Source organism: Petaurus breviceps, unplaced genomic scaffold (genome assembly GCF_028583685.1).
Source record: "Petaurus breviceps papuanus isolate PSGF00001 unplaced genomic scaffold, PetGlider_PUasm1.0 189, whole genome shotgun sequence".
NCBI classification, from domain to species: Eukaryota; Metazoa; Chordata; class Mammalia; order Diprotodontia; family Petauridae; genus Petaurus; species Petaurus breviceps.
The window spans coordinates 31,719,737-31,740,333 of record NW_027185809.1 but is presented as its reverse complement, the minus strand read 5'-3'; the positions used below and the strand labels follow the sequence as shown (position 1 = coordinate 31,740,333).

General features: G+C 42.1%; 1 protein-coding gene across 1 annotated transcript in view; it reads left to right on the top strand.

Moving 5' to 3' along the window:
- RPS6KL1 (ribosomal protein S6 kinase like 1) overlaps positions 1-20,597 on the top strand; it is a 38,086-nt gene that overhangs the window by 3,936 nt on the left and 13,553 nt on the right. The window contains exons 3-4 of the mRNA XM_069092236.1: positions 4,199-4,323; positions 7,485-7,577. Coding sequence (XP_068948337.1) covers positions 4,199-4,323; positions 7,485-7,577 — 218 coding nt within the window. The remainder of the gene's footprint in view (positions 1-4,198; positions 4,324-7,484; positions 7,578-20,597) is intronic.

Here is a 20,597-nt window from a genome sequence, read left to right as displayed (position 1 = left end):
TTCATATATACATATTTATATATGTATATATAATACACATATTTATATATGTATGTATAGACACACAAATACATATAAGTATACATGTATATATACATAGACACATATATAGATATATAAATACAGATATTTCTCTCAGTTCTGCTAATTTCACTCTGTATCACTTCATACAAACCTTCCCAGGTTTCTCTGAAACCACCACTTTCATTATTGCCTATGGCACAGTTGCATGCGTTTTCATTAATATACAAAAATTTGTTCAGTCATTCCCCAATTGATGGGCACCCCTTAGTTTCTTTATTTTCCTTTTTTTTTTTTTTTTTTGCTTTTTTGGAGTGGGGGAAGGAGGACAATTGGGGTTAAATGACTTTCCCAAAGTCCCATGGCTAGTAATTGTTAAGTAACTGAGACTAGATTTGAACTCAGGTCCTCCTGACTCCAGGGAGGGTGCTCTATTCACTGCGCCACCTAGCTGCCTCTATTTTCTCTTTTTTGTCACTACAGAAAGAACTGCCATGGATATTTTTGTACCCGTGGATCTTTTTCTCTTAAGCCTACTAGTAGCATCACTAGGTCAAAGAGTATATACTCTTCAGTGATTTAGGGGGCATAGTTCCAAATTGCTTTTCAGAATGTCTATACCAATTCACAGCTCCACCAATAGTACACTAATGTACAAAACAGGTATTATTATCTCCTTTTTGTAGATGAGAAAACTGAGGCTTACAGAAGATAAGTCACTTGCCCAAGTCACTCATCTAGTGAATGGCAGAACCAGGAAAGACTTCAACCAAAGTTTTCTGACTTCTAGTTTTCTTGTTGCACTACAGAATGACGTTTCAGAGGAATAAGGCTAAGGTTGAAGGTAAACTGAACAAATTCATTTCTCGGAGAAAGCAACCTTCTGACTACCCTCAATGGAAACCTGGTCATGGAGGCAAATTTTTCCTCTTCCCCCTTTGCAAAAGAGCTGTTTCAAAACAAGAGCTTAGAAACAGTTTGGGTTAATTTTTTTTACCTTATTAGAATAACCTTTACCATGTAGACTGAGTTTAATCCTGGAGTTGGCCTCCTAAGTTATATTTTTCTGGTTCATTTTGCTCTCGCTCAGAGTTGCCTCTGGGAAATCTGTGAAAATTACTTGTATAGCTTATATCTAAGGTCTTCTTAGACTTGGGTAAAAGAATCCCTAGTCTTGTGCAAGCATTCAAAGTAACAATGCATATAATTGAGTACAAGGCACTCCTCCAAATAAATAGCACACCTTATAGTTTGGATTCCCCTAGGAAAGGGAATGAAGCTAAGTTTTCCCAAGAAAAATCCCACTGACATATCATTGAGTCCCACTTTTACTCCAGTTCCATAGAAATAATCAGCTTTAAGATCCTAACCTGGGGATCTGTACTTCCCTTGGAAGGGAAATGTACCTAGTCTCCTTAGGTAACCCCTAACACTTGAGTGAATCTTGCTTTTACCCCAAAGGTCCATATACACATTTACCCTTGAGATACAACCCTAAAGACTAGTGTCTCCCAAAGAAGGAAAACAAACTTGGTTTTGCTAGAGAAGATAAGTCACTTGCCCAGGTCACTTATCTAGTAAATGGCAGAACCAGGAAAGACTTCAACCAAAGGTTTTTTTTTTTTTGTTCTCTTGTTTTTTGTTTTTGCTTTTTTGGAGGGCAACTGGGGTAAGGTGACGTGCCCAAGGTCACACGGCAAATTTTTTGTGTTAAGTGTCTGAGGCCAGATTTGAACTCAGGTCCTCCTGACTCCAGGGCCGGTGCTCTATTCACTGGGCCACCTAGCTGCCCTCAACCCAAGTTTTCTGACTATTGGTTTCCTCATTCCATACAGAATGGTGTTTAAGGGGAATGAAGTTCCCTTCCCATTAGACTTTATTGTCAAATAACTCATGATAATAAGGGAAGGTAAAGTCCAGATTTTTTTGCTTCCTCATATTGGCTTTAGTCCTTTATCATTTGTTTAGCTACAGGAATGGTGTTCACCTGCATAATCTTCTTTTCCCAAAGAAGCAAGCACTGCCCAAATACTCCACTGCCTTTCTGCTCTAAAAATCTCAGTCCTATTGTTCTTGTACTTAGGATTGCTAGAGAGGCATCCCAAGGCTGCCCAAGAACTCTGCTTTTTCTAGAAGGGGGAGGCTTAGGAACCCCTCTACATCTTGGTTGCATGGTTCTTCTCTCCTGGGGCTGCATCATTCAAAGCAGGTATGACTGCCTTGTTTCCTCATTAAGGCTTGGTTCAGCTACTCATAATCCAAGGTCTCAAGGCTTAGAGACTCTTAATAGTCTCTTAGCACCCAGGCTAATGCTGTGTGGAGCTAAGCTAGAGAGGACTTCTCAGCCCTTTGGGTGGGAAGTAAAGGATAGGGATTAGGTGGAGGTATGCTGATAAAATTTAACTGACTCTGTATCAGCAAGCACCCCAGCTTCCCCAGGGTGTCTGCCCACACAGGTTCTTAGATCTGCTTTGATAAAGGAAAGCAACTCAAAATGGGTTAACAAGCTTACTTTAATCAGTCAAATATGTATCATTTACCTAGTTCAGGGGAAAAAGGTCAGCACCCCGAACTTCAGAGTATACAGACAGAATTATCAAGACAGAAAAACAGATTAAATAGACAGTTTCCAAACTGTCCAACCATTACATCCATACCAAATCAACATCTGGGTTTTTCAAAGCCGGGGGGCTCTCAACAATGGCTTCCCAGAGTCTCATCTGATCAAATCACAGAACACTTCTCAAAGTGAGCCCCAAAACAAAGCTACACATCAGGGCTTATATAGCCTTCTCCTGGATCAGAGAATGTAACAACCTTATTGACTCACTGCCCAATCAAAAAGTATCTACTGAAAAACAAACCTCTCACCCCAGGTTCCAGGTGCACTTTAGCCTAGGGGCAGGGAAGATCTTTAAATTTGCATTTCCATTACACTCTCCAAAACAAAAAATACGGATGATGTATTTTAAAGTTTATTTTGCATTATTAACGTTTTTTCCATTACTTTCTTAAGTCTAGATAATCATCAAAACCTATATCAAGCCTTGATTTGTAGCATTTCACTGATTTCCAAGGTGTAAATGCTCACACTGAACATTTTTTTTTGCTTTTTGGAGGGGAGAAGGTAGGGCAATTGGGGTTCAGTGACTTGCCCAAGGTCACACACTGAACATTTGACAATCTACTCTAGTGAAAGCCAGTTCAGGCTGACTCTGGCACATCCCTACGGTTAGGCTAACACCCAAGTGCCCCAAAGGGACCACTCTTGGATATCTGGTCTCCAAAAGAGGAGTAGTTCTGTCATTAAGACTTCCTCATAGAAGGCTAGAGCAAAGGGGTTACTCTGTGCACTAAATCATCCCCTATACATGAAATCTAATCAAAATCCCAAACAAAGGGGCACTTACTTCCCTGTAAGTTCAAAAAGTGAATCAGGGGACTCTACTAATCAGTCCTTCCTCTGGAGGCTCCTCCAAACAAACACACACATTTAAATCTGTAGTCCTCTCTACCCGCCAATCTGTTGCTATCTGTTGTATTTTTTCTTTTCTTGCTGGTGGGCATCCCTAACCCTTCCCAGCTCTTCTGACGATGAAGGGTTCTGACAGCAGGTAAGAACCCAACATGGAGAATACAGTTTCTCCCTGTTTGCAGTTTAAATCTTCCACACCCTAGATGTGAAAACAGGGAGAATAGTGACAACACCAAGGGCTAAAATATCTTAGAATATCCCACAGTGGCCTCCCCATCCTCCCCACCTCACTAGAGCATCAGAGGTCAGGCCTGGTAGGGGAGTCCATCCTTTGATGAATCCTTCGAATCAGGTGACCTCTAAGGTCCAGTCTATGCTCCCAAAGTCCTATCTTTACCCACTGTTCTCTGCTTAGTTGGAAGAATGAGGGTTGAGGTAGTTGTTGTCCCCCTTCAGCTTTCTTCTCTTCTTCTTGGTGCTTCCCCAGTGAATCCTTTAGGAGCTAAAGGTAACCTCAAAGGTCATCTAATCCAACCCCCTATTTATACATGTCAGAAAACGGCAGCTCAGCTCTGTACTCCATAGTTTTTTTCAGGTAAAGTAAAAACAAACTTCAGCTGTTAGTCAATATTTCGGTGTCATTTACCCTGGTGAAAAATGAAGGTTGAGAACCCAAGGGGTTGATCCATTTTTCTCCATCAGTTGATCCCAATAAAGAGCGGCATGAAGCAGTGAAGAGGAAGATCACCAAGTACCTGAGGCGGGCAGAAGAGATCTTCAACTGCCACCTGCAGAGGACGCTGGGCAGCGGGACCAGCCCTGGCACGGTAAGGAATTCCTGGCAGTTGGCAACGACTTCATGTTGCAATGTGAGAAGAAAGGGAAGTGATCACTAGCTAACACAGAGAGCTTTGGGGTTTGCAAAGTGCTTTACTGATGCAAAGCATTTGGTCCTTACACCAACCCTATGAGATATGTGTTAGTGCCATTCTCATTTTACAGATAAGGAAACTGAGGTGTAGAGAGGTTAAATGACCTTCTTCACATTAGCTACCAAGTATCATAGGCAAGATTAGAACTCAGCTGCTCCAGACTCTAAATCCAGCTCTCTATACACTATGCCCCCTATATGCCTAATTATTCTTCTAATAGAACCTTACATAGTCTCTCAATATAACCCATGTGTCAGAGTCATGATATTAAAAGACGTTTGTCCACTTTTGGGTGGGTGGGGGGTTCTCACTTCTCTTGGCTCAAAACTCCCATCTCTCAAAGTTCACATTTCCTCACAGGAAAATGTGTGTATGGTGGCTTCCAGTAAACAAAGAAAGAATTCTCACAGTTGCTTAGAAGAATGTTTTATTAAAATGAGAAAAAAAAAACATCAAATCATAAACCCTCAAATAGGCAAGCTACTATTGTGAATAGAGTATCTGGAGAACCTGAGTTCAGATCTAGCCTCACAACTTCCTGACTGTGTGGCCCTGGGTAAGTCACTTAACCTATTTGCCTCAGTTTCCTCATCTGTAAAATGATCTGGAAAAGGAAATGGCAAACCACTCCAGTATCTCTGCCAAGGGGTCACAAATAGACAGAACTGAAAGGACTGAACAACACCATTAATCCTGAAGATATATGTAAATCCCCAAAAGTACTTGTAGATCTAAACTTGTAATAAGGGCTCCTTTGATGGAAATTGAAAGTGCCTTAGATCTGGAGTCAGAGACCTGGGTTTGAATCCCATCTCTGCCACGTGTTTGACCTTGGAAGTCACTTAGCTGCTCTGGGCTTGTTTCCTCCTTTGTAAAATGTAGAGGTCAAATCAGGTGACCTCTAAGGTCCCAATCTATGCTCCCAAAGCCCTGTCTTTGCCAACTGTTCTGTGCTTAGTTGGAAGAATGAAGGTTGAGGTGGCTTTTGTTCTCCCCCTCCAGCTTTCTTTTCTTCTTCTTGGTGCTTCCCCAATGAATCCTTTAGGAGCTAGAGGTAACCTCAAAGGTCATCTAATCCAACCCCCTATTTATACATGTCAAAAACTGCAGCTCAGCTCCGTACTCCACATAGATTTTTCAGGCAAAGTGAAAACAAACTTCAGCTGCTGGCTAATATTCTGGTGTCATTTACCCTGGTGAAAAATTAAGGTAAACCCTGCAGAGGCTTCTTTCTTCCTTGGGATCCCCACAGCTTTATTCTTGTCTGCTCGTTTTTTTTTTTCAGTGTCTTAACTCAACTCAACTCATGCTTTCCTCCAGAGTATATGATTCAATCTCTACAGTGTCCCACTGGGACACGGCAGGGAAAGAGACACAGTCAAACCATCAACAGACCCACAATCTAAGGGCCTTGTCAGCTTTTAAAAATAGGAGCCTGTAGTTAGCAGAGAGGCAAGAAAGTGTTGTGAGTCAAGCCTCTCTTCCCTTCTCCATCCCAGCAAAATGAAGGATTTGGCAACTTAAGAGAGACATAAATATGGACACAAAGGCAGACATGCAGCCTCTCTGCCTTGCTGGCTTCCTTCAAGTTGCAGGTAAAACCATTCCTTGCCTGCGAGAAGCCTTCCCTCTAAAGTTACCCCATATATTGCTTGTATGTATGCCCAGCTGTTGGCGCATTGTCTCACCCCTTAGATTGCAAGGTCCTTAAGGGCGGGTAAGGGCTCTTTTTACCTCTCTTTGTACTCCTCATGCTTAGCACAGGGCCAAATGACAAATAAGTGCTTGTGGAATGACTGGCTGACACTTCCAGGGGTAACTGCATTGCATATATCAGCATCCCAGGTTGGAAGCTTTCAGCTCAAGTAGCATGGGTGACTTCCCATAATCCCTAAGGCTCATCTCAGAGAAGCAAGCCTCTAGGGAAGGGGCCTTTAAAGAAGAGGCTTTTGTAGGTACCCTATATAAAGGACAGTATGAAGAAGGGACAGTTAGAGGCACATCTCAGCATCATTCAAGGCAGCTACCTTAATACCTTTAAGAAAGGTGTGGTTCTCAAGCTAAAAGGGACCTCAAGAGCCATCTGCTTCATCTTCCTCATTTTATAGTTGAGAAAACTGAGGTCTAGAGAAGTTAAATTACTTGCCCAAGGTCACATGTGTAGTGAGTGCTGGAGGCAGGATTTGAATATGGGTCCATCTGATTCCAGAGCCAGTGTTCTATTCATGGCACCACTCAGCCTCCAGGACCAACCCACCAGGCCACCAAACAAATGCCCTATTCTTTCATTCATTACATATTTATAGAGTTCCTGCTATGCTTAAGGCACTGTACTGGGCTCTGAAACAGCCCCCAGGGTAGGTGGGTATAGATGGGAAGCTGTGCTTCAATGGCAATCCCTGAAGTCTGCCTCCAACTTCGATTCAATTAAAGCATTTATTAAGTGCCTATTATGTTTAAGGCACTGTGCTGGACATTGGGTATACAAAGAACTTATGTCTTCCTGGGAGGATAGCACATACACACAGAAGTAAATACAAAGGAATTTGGAGGTGTGTGAATAGAAAGCTCTGACAAACGGGGAGACCAGGCAGGTCTTCAAGTAGAAGGTAGAATCTGAGTTCATCCTGGAAGGGAAAAAAGGATTCTAGAAAGCAGAGGTGAGGATGGAGGGCATTACAGGCATGGGGGACAGCCTGCACAAAGGCCCAGAGGTGGGAGATGGATGTTACAAACAAGAAGGCCAATCTGACTGAAATGTACAATTTGGGGGGGGCAGTAACATAAAGTAAGTTGGGAAAGATAGACTGGGGCCAGATTGTAGAGGCTCTAAATGCCAAACAGGAATTTGCATTTTGTCCTAGTGGCAACAGAAAGACACCAAAGCTTCTTGAGAGCACAGAAGCCACCTAGTCAGACCTATACTTTAGATCTTCACCTGGTAGAGAAGGATCGCCACACAGAACTGAAGTTACAGTGTGTTCTAGTCTAGGGAAGTTCCCTAGTCACCCAGGCTCAAGGTCTCATGTCTCCCTGTCTCTCATTTCCCCACACAGGGCTTCAGCAGCCTGAGGCTCCGGCCCATCCGCACCCTGAGCTCAGCGGTGGAGAACCTGAGGTGCTGTAAGGTAGTTGGGGTCATTGAAAAGGTAAGTGGATTGTTCTTCTTTTGAGAAACTGCTTCTTGAAGGTGGAGGAGGGGGCCATTGGGAAGAAGGCAGTTCTATGGTTAAAAGCAGTTTCTTATCCCCAGGAGAAGACCAGAGTGTGGTCACCCTAAGGAGAGATACTAGATGTAGGCAGACTTCCCTCCAGGCCTTCTTGGGGTCCTATCCCGAAGAGCTGCTTTTTTTTCCAGACTCTCTCCCATACACTTCAAAGAAGGTAGAATATAGCCAACAGTCAGACAATAGTGGCTACACAGCCCTTCATTCCAGACACACAGAGCAACATGCTCCCACTGAGAAGTCAGGCAGAAGCTGGAGAAGATGCTGTTTGTGCCTAGGAAATCCTGCCAATTTTCACTTCTATGATCTGTAGGCTGGCTTCCTCCCACTTCCCATAGCCAGCTGTCACCTCCCCCAGGGGCCTGGCCAAGGTTTCCTAGCCAAGAAGAAGGCAGGAGGTTTTATGGTCCGCGGATGCTCTCCCCTCTAGGGAGCACGGGGCCAATTCCCCACCACCTAGTTTGTGGGTTATCTGGGCCCTTGGCTGCTCTCTACCTCTCCTCTCCCACTGCCCACCTTTAGACCATTTTCTCTCCAGGGAATGGGCAGGGAGAGAGCAGGAGATGAAATTCCAAACACTCCCTTTGTCTACTTGTTAGAATCGGTTGGGGAGTAGGAGAAAGAGGACAAAACTCTTGGTTCAAAGGAGAATTTTGGATCACCCATAAATTAAATTCCTCCATATTTTTTTCCTGTACTTTGATACCATGGATAATACTTAGCTATCCTATCAAGAGTCCAAAGTACAGTGCAGGCCACTGAGCAGTGGTACACAGCGTACTATTCTTTTTTTTTTTTTAATTTAAGCAATCGGGGTTAAGTAACTTGCTCAAGGTTACACGGCCAGTTATTTCTGGGTGTGGTGCTGAGTGCCTGAGCCCGGGATTCAATTTCCAGGTCGTCCCAACACTGGAGCTGGTACTCTTACTCGCTGAGCCCCCTGGCCGCCCCGAACAGCGTACTATTCTTTACATACAGAGATGATGTCCTAGGGAAAACAACTAGGTATAGTGGAAAGAAGAATGAATGGTGGGGAGGAGAAGGGGGTCAGTAAACCTGGGTTATAACCCTGGCTCTGCCATTAACAAGCTTTGTGACCTTGGAGAAATCATCTCACTCCTCTGAGTCTTAGTTTTAGCAGGCCGAAGGCTCTATATGAGTCAGCAGTATAGAGTGGTAGCCAAAAAGATCAAATGTGAACTTGGGATTCATTGAGAGGATTCCAAGGATTAGGAGGTGATGATCCTGTTGTGCTCTGCCCTAGTTAGCACATCTTGAATATTGTGTTTTGTTCTGGGCACCATAGGTTATTTGATAAAGCTGGAGAACATCCAGAGGAAGACAACCAGGATGGTGAAAGGCCTTGAGTTCATGCCAAATGAGGACTGGTTAGAGCAATGGGGCATGTTTCAACTAGAAAAGAAAAGACTCGGGAACCTGATAGCTATGTTTATTTGAAGGACTGCCATGAGGAAGAGGGATTAGATTTGTTCCATTTGGCCCTACAGGGCAGAACCAGGACGAATGGGGGGAAATCAAGGACAGACTTAGGCTTGACTTCAGGAAAACTTCCTAGAAATTACAGTTGTCTTAATGTGGAATAGGTTGCCTCCAGAGGTGGTGGGTTCTCTCTCCTTGAAAATCTCCAGGCAAAAGCTGGATGACTACCTATGAAATATGTTACAGTGGGAATTTCTTTCAGGTTGGACTAGATGGCTGCTGAGATCCTTTCCACCTCTAAAATCTATGATTCTGACTCAGTTCTTTCATCTGTCTAATAAAGGGATTGGCTTAAGGCAACTCTGAGGTTTCTTCCAGTTCTAACAGTCTACAATTCTCTACTAACTCGCCATCAATAGAATGTTTTTTGACAGGGTTACTAAATCAGGAGAATGCCTACAGACATAGCATGACAAGATTTGGTATTTGACCTCATGTGAGATACTTGTCAACAAGATAGAAACATTTGTGCTGATGGTTCAGTTAGGTGGATTTAGAACTGATGGAATAACCAGGTCCAAAGAGTCATGATTAATGAACTGATGTCAACTAAGATAGAGGTCTTCAGTGCAGTGCTCCTGAGGTCCAACCCTGGCCTTGAGCCATTCAACCTTTTAATTAGCAACATGTGTGAAGGCCTATGCTTGTCACATTCACAAATGACAATCAAAGGGTTAATACAAAGACAATGTGCCCCACCCCCTGAAATGCTGAAAGGCTGAGGGCACCTCAAGGTTACTGCTGGCTGAGGCAGGTGGTATGGCATGCCCTCTCATGTAATTTGGAAGATGACAGTGGTTGACTCTTCCTGCACCAGAACTGTCCAGCATACTTTTATTTGTATGTCTAGTGTTAACCATGGCGCCTATGCCATAGTAAGAACGGAATAAATGCTCTACCTACCTACCTATCCATCCATCCATCTATTTATCGATCTACTTCTCCATATACGTATTAACACATCTTTTTTAATCTACCTATCTTTCTAACATTCTATTTAGTATTGTCTGTAATAACCATAAGGGACAGGAAGCCATCACCAGGGATATCTTAGAAAGGGGAGGTGGAGGTAGGGATCTCCTATAAACATCAGGGAAGAATCCAAAAAAGATAAACAAAGTAAAATCCCTCCCCATCCCAGGTCCAGTTGGTTTGGAAATGTATACTACTATATCTTTGGGATTTTGATTTATTTTAAGTTACTAATATCTCTGCTTAAAACTATTTCTGCTTATTAAATGGAGCTGGCTTGGATCTATAATCAGATGCTTTATGATTTCCATGTTTAAGTTTATGAAAGTGCCATCTTTCCATGATGACAGAGGAATCTCTGCCACCTCCTCAAACCTCATGTCTGGTGAGATGTGTCACTTCTGGACTCACACTTTCCCCCAAACTTCACTCTACAATGATAACATTAACCACAAAATGAAGGTTAACAGACATTACTTTTCTTTATGTAAAGAAGGAAGTAAATAATAGCAATGAAATAACAGTGAGCATAAATGGAGGGGAAAAGTTTATGAAGCCATGTGGCCTGCAATGAGTACTGCTAATATAGCATAAATTGCCTTTTACTGATTCAGGATCATTACCCTCATGAGGAAGAGGGTAAGGCAAAAACTTTACATCAGTTCATGTACATTGCTTCTTTTCCCGACTTGGAGTCACAGGAGAAGAAAAAAAAATTGTCTCTGAGGGGTCACTTAGGTCATCTCAGCAACCGTGGTCTGCATCAGTCCAATAATTTATTTGTTGACTATAGCAGCAACAAAAGTAACAGTGGCCACTGGCTTTAGTCTTCCTCCAGAGAGCAAGATAAGGAAGATAAGGACAGCACAAACCCGGGAATCCAGCTCAGAACTTGACATGGTCCAAAGATGGAGAACAAACTCCTGAATTCTCACTCTTAACTCAGCTCAACCTCTTCTACCATCTTTCTTCCAGAAATTTTCAAATAGCCCTTTCTGGAAATCCCAGTTTCAGACAGTCAATGAACATTTATTAAGCACTTACTATATGCTAAGTACTATGCTATGTGCTATGTAAGTTGCTTTACAAAGGAAAGCAAAGACATATTCATTACCTTTGAGGAGCCCACATTCAAATCAGGAGACATGTAAATAACCAGGTACATAAAAGATATATTTTTATAAATCTTTTTAGAAGATGGAAGATTATTATTTCAACAGTGAGGGAGACTGAGGAAAGCCTCCTGCAGAAGGTAGGCTATAAACTGAGTCTTGAAGGAAGGGAAACCATGAGGTGGGGAGAGCATCCCAGGTTTGGAGGACAGTCAGTTCAAAAGCATGGAATGTCATCGTGTAGGAGGAACAATAGCAAGAAGGCTTGTGTGGCTCGATGAGTACATGGAGACCAGTACAGAGTAAGGAGGTTAGAAATGTAGGAAGAGGTCAGGTTGTGGAGGGTTTTAAAAGCCAAATGAAGATTTTATATTTGATCCTGGAGACAATAGGAGTCATTGGATTTTATTGAGTAGGAGGGTCAGATCTGCACTTTAGGAAGATCACTTTGTTAGCTGAGGGAAAGACAGACTGGAATAGGGAGAAACATGAGGCAAAATGAGCAACTAGAAGGCTATTGACTCCAGTCTAGGTGGGAGGCGATGAAGGCCTGCACCAGGATAGCAGCTGTATGACTGGAGAGAAGGCGTTATATATGTGAGGCTGTTTTTGGTGGTGGTAGTGGTGTTATTGTGAAGACAGAGTCCAAAAGACTTTGTAACAGATTGGATATGTGTTATTATTGTTGTTGTTTGTTCTTGAACAGGACCATGACATCAGGAAGGTGATGCCATGACTTGAAAATAAATTGGATTTGAATGAGCGTTCCCCAACCTCACTTTCTCCTCTAGAGCCATCTGGATCCAGTGGCCAGATATAGATCAGGATGACTGGAGATGGCCCCTGATTGGATATATGGGGTGACTGTAAGTGAGGAGTGTAGGATGACAGAGATCACGAGCCTGGATGATTAGGAGAATGGTGGTATCCTCAACAAGAGTAGGGAAATTCAGAAAAGAGAAGTTTATAGGGTGAGGTGGGGTTAATGAGTTCTATTTTAGATTTGTGAAAATATCTGTGGAACATCCAGTTAAAGCTGTCCAAAAGGCAGATGTTGATGAAAAAAAACTGAAGCTCAGGAGAGAGGTTAGGGCTGGGTATATAGATCAGGGAATAATCTACATAGAGGTGTTCATTGAACTCACTGGAGCTGATGAAATCATCAATTGAGACAAGATTAAAGGAGAAGAGGACCCAGGACAGGGCCTTGGGGCACACTCATGATTAGCAAGAGTGACTTGGATGAAGATCCAGCAAAGGAAATTCAGAAGGAGCAATTATGGAGGTAGAAGAACTAGGAAAGTACCAAATCATGGAAACCTAGATAGGAGAGTGTGTCTGGCTGAAGAGAGTGATTGACAGTGTCAAAGGCTACAGAGAGATCCAGGGGCGTCTGGATTGAGAAAAGACCACTAGATTTGGCAATGAAGAAATCACTGGTAAATTTGGAGAGGGTGGTTTGTTTAATGATAAGATTGGAAGCTAGATTACAGAGGGTGTTGAAGAGAGTGAGAGGAGAGGAAGTAGAGGTACCAAATTGTAGATAATTTTCTTAAGGAGTTAAGATATGAAGGGGAGAAGTATTAAACAATAGCTAACAGGAGAAATGGATCAAATGAGAGTTTTTTAAGGATGGGAAAATATGTGCATGTTTTTTAAGAAGCAGGTAAGCAACCAGAAGCTAGGAGAGAAATTGAAGAGGAAATAGGGATAATAGTAAGAAAAACTTGCTAGGGAAAATCAGACAGGATGGGATCAGAGGGTGCTTGCCAATGAGATGGTTTTGGCAGGAGGAAAAGTCACCTCTTCATATGAGATTGGGTGAAAGAGTCTGAGTAATATGAGACAAGGAGGAAGAGACAAGAAAGAATTAGATCTTCGGGAATTGCCTCCATTTTTTCATTAAATTATGAAGCAAGGTTCTCAGCTGAGACCATAGGGGAAGGAGTAGCTTGGGAAGTTTGAAGATGGATGGGTAAAAAGATGTGTGATAGCTGCTTTGGTGAATGAGGGAGCAAATCAATTAGGGAGGTGTAAAAAGATTGCCTTGCTGCAGTGAGTACCCAATTGAGAGGATATGCTATAAGCTTGTAATAGATCCAATCTAGAACGATTTCATGATTTTTCTCCTGTAGGATGTGAATAGGACCAAAGGCAGTAGTCGTTGGGAGTAACCCAAGGCTGGGATTTGGCAGAGCATGATCAAGTGATAGGACAAGGGTGCAAAGGATTCAAATATAAAGGATATATGGTTCCCCAAGGGGTCAAGACAGGAAAGAGAGTAGAGTGTAACCAGGGCAGGGGTGATAGCCTGAAAAAGGACACAGGAGTAGAGGGATTTGAAGTTATGGTAAGGATGAAGAACACAGTTAGGGGTCATAAAGCAGAAGGAAATATGCAATGATAAGAGATTATGATGAGTTGAATAAATTTCCAAATTCATGAGCATGGAAGAACATTTGTGTATGATGGCAAAATCCAAGGTATTTATATATATAATATATATACATATATATTATATATATATATATATATGATGTGTGTGTGCATAGTTTAGGTAGAGTGGAGAAGGAGGTGATGGGAACTTAGTAGACTGAAGAGCTGGGAAGTAGTGCTGAACTCCCCTAGTATGAGGGCAGCAGATGAGGTGGAGAGAGACTGTGAGCCAGATACAGAACTCATTGAAGAAGGAAATGAGGAGAGAGGAACAAGTACAAATAAAAATGTGTACAGCATAAATAAGTCAATAAGTACAAATATCTACAAGGAGATTAAATGCAAGGTAGTTTGGGAAGGAAGACACTCACAGTTGGAGGAGGTGGAATCAGTAAAGTTAACTGGCACATATTTCCAGCCTCTTCTCCCAATGCCACCATATAATATCATGCCATGAGATGTTCAGATTTAAGACTTCTTTGTTGCTGTTGTTGTTGTTCAGTCGTGTCCAACCCGATTTGGCAAAGATACTGAAGTGGCTTGCCATTTTCTTCTGCAGTTCATTTTACAGATGAGGAAACCGAGACAAATTGGGTGAAGTGACTTACCCAGGGTCACACAGCTAGTAAGTGTCCAAGGCTATATTTGAAATCAGGAAAATGAATCTTCCTGACTCTAGGCCTGGTCCTCTATCTACTGTGCCACCTAGCTGCCCAGCTCATTTTACAAATGAGGAAACTGAAGCAAACAGGGTTAAGTGCCTTAACCAGGGTCACACAGCTAGTGTCTGAGGCCAGATTTGAACTCATGAAGATAAGTCTTTCTGGTTCTAAGTCCAGTACTCTAACCACAGCATCACCTAGCTTCGCCTCTTGAGCAGGACATGTCACCTTTTTTCCAGGGGTGTGATGGTTTGGAAATAGTACCTTACAAGAGGATAGAATCTTTTTCAAGCAACTTATCAAAAAGCATTATTTTTATTTTTTTTAAAAATAAAAGTTTTTATTGATATCTTTTGCTTTCTACATCACCATAATTTTCCCTTCCCCCTCCTTCTCACAGAGAGCCATCCCATATAACAAATGGGATTTTTAAGAAAAAGGAAAGAAGGAAAAAATCTTCATGACTGATCAATACATTAGAATAGTCTGAAAATATGTGCACTATACCAGACCCATGGACATGCCCCCTATGCACAGGGATGGGGTGGGAGGGTCTTATATCACTTCTTTCAAGCCACATTTTCAGCAAGCATTTATTAAACACCCATCATATGCCAAGTACTCTGTTAAGTGCTGGGGATAGAAATACAAGGAAAGAAATAATATACATATATGTATATATGTATGTGCACATATATACATACTATATATATACACAGTACATAGAGAATGCAACTAATATAAACATATATGTATACAGGTAGATACAAAATAAATAGAAGGCTAAGAACTACAAATAAATACGACTTTGGGAGAGAGTTGGGAGAGTGAACAAAGGCTTTTCCATAAATCATTGGTGCATCAGGCAGCCATCTTTACTCTTCTCCCACAATAGGCAGGCAGGGAAGATGCTGGCAAACCATTTTGCTCTCCCAGTCTCCCAGTTATCTTTTTTTTTCTCCTTCCAAAGAATTCTGTGTTCTATCTCTTCCCCCACACTTTTCATTCCCTTCTTTCCTAAACCAAGAGCACCAACAACTTTTTTCCCAAATTAGGAAAGCTACTAAGGCCATTGTTCTCTGGAGCAGCAGGTTGAGAATCCTTGGCTGGGAGCCAAGAGGTCTGCCCTCCTCTCCATCCAGGTCACTCAGGTGGGGCTGCTCCAGGGGAAGCCAGGGAGAACAAAGTCAACCTGGAGACCTTGCCTTCTGGACAGTGGAGACCTCCCACTCATGGAGACTGCAGGCTTTACTCTTGTCTGCTACAGAGACGTCTAAAAGCACATCTTTAAAGGTCTTTGTTATGACCTTTGGGATGGATATATATATGTATATATACACACATACATGTGCACATGTGCATAGATATATGCGGAAATAGATATATAGGTATATATCTGCACAATGTTTAAAAGACTTTAGTGATCTTTTTTGAGAATAGAGAAAATTTCTCAAAAGATGTAAAGAAAATGTTCTTCTGAATAGACAGAGGGATTTTCCTCATCAGGGAGCTCTCCACAACCAACCAGATCTCAGACTAATAATAATAGTAGTAATAGCTAGCATTTATGTAGTGCTTACTATGTGCCAGGTGGTCAGTTAAGTGGCACCATAGTACACAGGGCACTGAGTCTGGAGTCAGGAAGATCTGCGTTCAAATATGACCTCAGCTATGTTACTTTGGACAAGTCACTTAACCCTGTTTGCCTCAGTTTCCTCATTTGTAAATTGAGCTAGAGAATGAAACGGCAAACCACTCCAGCATCTCTGCCAAGAAAACCCCAAATAGGGTCATTAAGAGTCAGACATGACTGAATGACTAAACAACAAAATCTGCCAGGCACTTTATAAATACCATTAAATTTGATCCTTACAACAACCCTGGGAGTTCAGGAAACTGAGGCAAACAGAAATTAAGTTACTTGCCCTGAGTCACAAAGTTCTAAAGTCAGATTTGAACTCAGATACTCCTGACCCCAGACCCAGTTCTCTATCCACTTTACCACCTAGCTTTCCGATATATACACGTGTATGAAACTTTCTTCCTAAGGGACAGCCTACCTGTGACCTCGATGTGACCACTATGTGGTCTTCTAGGTCCTTGAGGGTGGCCTTTTTACTGAGTCCAAGTTCTACAGAACAAATCCTTTTATTAAGGGGATCTGTTCTGTGAAGTTTGAATTCAGTCAAAAGGCCACACTTGAGGGCCTAGAGGTCCAGATCTAGTTTGTCTGCAGTTCATAATTTTAGAAAGTTGCTTGGGGGACACCAAAAGGTGTGATTTTCTTGGGGTCTTATGGCCACCAATGAAAGAGGAAGGATCAGAATCCAGCTCCAAGGCAAACTCTGGGTTGCTTCATCTGTAATCTTTTGTAATGTGTAATACTCATGATTTCATTTGATCTGAAAAATGAGCCAAGTGGTGCAGTGGATAGAGCCAGGGCCTGTAGTCAGGAAGACCCAAGGCCTCTGACACTAATTAGCTGTGACCCTGGGCAAGTCACTTCATCTCTATTTGCCTCAGTTTCCTCAGCTATAAAATGGGGGTCATAACAGTGCCTACTTCCTAGGGTTGTTGTGAGGATCAAATAAGATAATAATTATAAAAAGCACTTAGCACAGCACCCGGCATACAGTAGGTATTATATAAATGCTTATTCTTTCTTCCCTTCCCTTGCTTCATGTGAGTAGTATGCTCTCTGAGGTTCTTTTCAGCCCCGAGTCTACATTTTATGTTCTGCCTCCTTTTGCACAGGAGTGTCCTATAGAGAAGGAGGTTATGTCTCTGTATTTTGGGGTAGTTTCTAATTCATTATTTATTTGACTTTGCAAATCAGAACCAGTTCTCTTGAGCCAAGGTGCTGGGGAATCCCACTTGGCAATGGATGGAGGGGAATTACCTTGGATTTTAGTATTTTTGAGAAACTTTCTTCCCAAGAGATCATCAGGGCCTTTTTTTTTTTTTTAACATGGTACAGATGTGTGTAGGCCGAGTTGGTCAATGGGACTGGTTAGAAGGATTTCTATTGTAATTACAAGATAGACACCTAATGGTCAAAGAAGAGTCAACAGCTTTTGCAGTCAAAGAACTGACTAGCTCGGGAAATGGAATCATGAAATCCCAGAGGTGAGGAGGGCCACAGGATTTTGGGTTGAAAGGGACTTTAGAGAACATTTGATCCAAGAGATGTTTAACCCTTTAATTCAGGAGGTTTTTAAAAAATGTATATTTTGATAAATATATTTCAATATAATTGGTTTTCTTTAATTCTATTTAATTTTATGCATTTAAAAATATTATTTGGAGAAGGGCTCTATTGGCTGGAAAAGGGGTCCATGTCAAAAACACGCGCATACACACACACACACAGGTTAAGAAGCCAGGGGTCTAAGCCTGCCTCTTTCTACAGATGAGAAAACTGGGGCCCATAGAAGAGAAATGACTTGTTAAAGGTCACCAAGGTAACAAAATCAGGCTTCTAAATTCTCTGGTTCTCTGATTCCAAATCTAGGATACCTCAAAGGTCACAGGGTCATAGATTTGGAACTGAAAGAGCCCACAGAGACCATCAAGTTCTACTTCATTTTACAGATAAGAAGACAGAACAGAGAACAGAAGACGGTGTCTCACTTTTTCAGGGTCACACAACTGGTCAGTGTCTGAGGCAGGATGTCCAGTCCTACTCACTGTCACCCAGACTATATCTGGTCCAACCCAGACCTTAAAGACTAACCCCATCTATGATATCCATGACAAATAGCCATCCAACCATTGCTTGCTGGCCTTAAGGAAAGAGGCAGCGACATATACTTTCAGACCTTAATAGTTACAAATTTTTCTTTATGTGGAACTAAAAGCTGACATTTTAATATGCCACTGGCTCTAATTCTGATTTCTGAGGCCAACCCAAATAGGTCTCAGCCCTCTTCCATACATCCACCCTTCATATACACAGGATCATGACATTTAGGACTAGGAAGAAACTTAGGGTCCAACGTCCTAATTTTTATAGACCAAGAGAAATAATTTTCATCCATTCAATAAACATTTATTAAAATAGTGCCTACTATGTGCCGGCACCACACTAGAGATACAAAAAGAGGCAAAAGACATTCCCTGCTCTTAAGGAACTTACAATCTAATGGGGGAGACAAGTAAAAAAATATATACAAACCAAGGATAAATATATGTATTTATGCACAGATTAAACAAGAAGTAAATAACAGAGGAAAGGCACAGCTAGCAAGTAGAGGTAGGTAGCACTGCAAAGTTTCAAACTCTCCTCCTCTGACTCCAAAGTTAATACTCCCTTCCATTCCCTACTCTGGCTATCACGTCCACATAAATCTTCTTTCCTTCAGGTTTTCATAGGAAGAATAGCATTCCCAGGTTCAGAATGGGACTGACTCATGCAGAGGGTAGGAAGGCATTTGCTTGGTAGCATGAGTGGGGATTCTCTTACATTATTTGCACATTTTAAGGGTCAAGTAAAACTATGTTGGCCTGAATCCCTCAAGGAGCCCTGCCCAGCATCCTGACATGGTGGGAAGATTTCCCGAGTACTTCATTGAGGCCTTTTCTTTCTCAAGGAAATTAACTTTGAAGTGAAAAAGGGCTTTAGAGTAAGAGGCTTTAGGTCCATATACAGGCCTGGCCTGTACAATGTCTTAAAATAGCTTCTGTGAAAATGTGGCAATAGGTGAAAAAAAATATTATGGGGCAGTTAGCTCTATAGATTTATTAATTATTAGGAGGTTCATTGAACATGATGTGACAAGAGAGCTTTTCGCAGTGGGGTTTTGTTTGAGATGTATTAAAGTTGTTCCCAGATGACATTGGTCAAGGAGGGGTAACGTGACTACATGCTCTTGGACTATCCGGCTTCTCCAAGGTTTCTCAGGGTAGAGAAGGAATGTTGAGTTTGGTTTTCTCTCCCCACCCTCCCTAACCACTCACTAAGGCTTACTATATTCTGCTTCTTCCCAGAAGTTGCCCCTTTGTGTCAGTCCACTGATACCACCTAGAAGTTACCTGGTAGCCAGGGATGCCATGCCCTGCAACTGTGGGTCACATGTATCCCAACATCTGGACCCTCCAAATTTATGCCAAAATAGCCTGAACCCAAACAGGATGATGTTTATAGTGATAGACAAATCATGTCTAGTGTGATTCAGTGGAAAGAATGCTGGATTTGAAGTTAGAGGACCCAGGTTCAAATCCTGGCTCTGTCACTTCCCTGTGCCACGTTGGGCAAGTCACCTCCCTTCCTAAGCCTCAGTTTCCTCATCTGTAAAATGGAGGACCAGACTAGGTGGTTTCTAAGGGCCTCTGTAGCTCTTTATCTATGATCCTATAATCACCTCTCCCCATTGCACTACAAAAAAAGCATTTTAACTTTTTTTTGCTTATAGAATAAAGTAACTTTTTTTTGGGCTTTTTTTGGAGGAAGGCAGGGCAATTGGGGTTAAGTGACTTGCCCAAGGTCACATGGCTAGTAAGTGTTAAATGTCTGAGGGTTGGATTTGAACTCAGGTCCTCCTGACTCCAGGGCCAGTGCTCTACTCACTGTACCACCTAGTCGCCCCAGTAACATTTTTTCTATTAAAAAAAAAAGACTATGGGGTGTGGTGGCACACACCTGTTATCCCTCCTACATTCTTAAGCAGCTAGGTGGCGCCACAGTACACAAAGCGCTGGGCCTGAAGTCAGAAAGACCTAACCTCAAACACTGATTAGCTGTGTGACCCTGGGAAAAGTCACTTACCCAATGACTGCCTCAGAATACACATCTGTAAAATGGGACTATTAATAGCACCTATTTCTCAGGGTGGTTGTTGTAAGGATCAAATGAGATAACTTTTGTAAAGGGCTTAGCACAGTTCTTGGAAATTCAATGAACATTTATTAAGCTTAATTAATGCTTTTTTCTTTCCTACTCAGGGAGGCTGAGACTAGGGGGTTGCTTGAGCTTGGGAGTTCTGAGTTTTTGTAGATTGAATGTCCACACTTAGTCCAGAATCATGGGTGAACCCTTGGGACTAGAGTGCCTCAAGGCTGCCTATAGAGAAGTGAAACCACTCAGGCTGGTCACAGAGCCCATCAGCATGGAGCTGGACCCATGTGCTTCATGAAATTCTGATTCCAAGGTCTCTCTTGACTTCTCCATGAACCATGGAAGAAGACAGAACCTCCCACAATGCTATCACACTGAATGACTCTAAATGTAAACTCAAATCCATTTCTTTCCTGGGAGAAAAAAT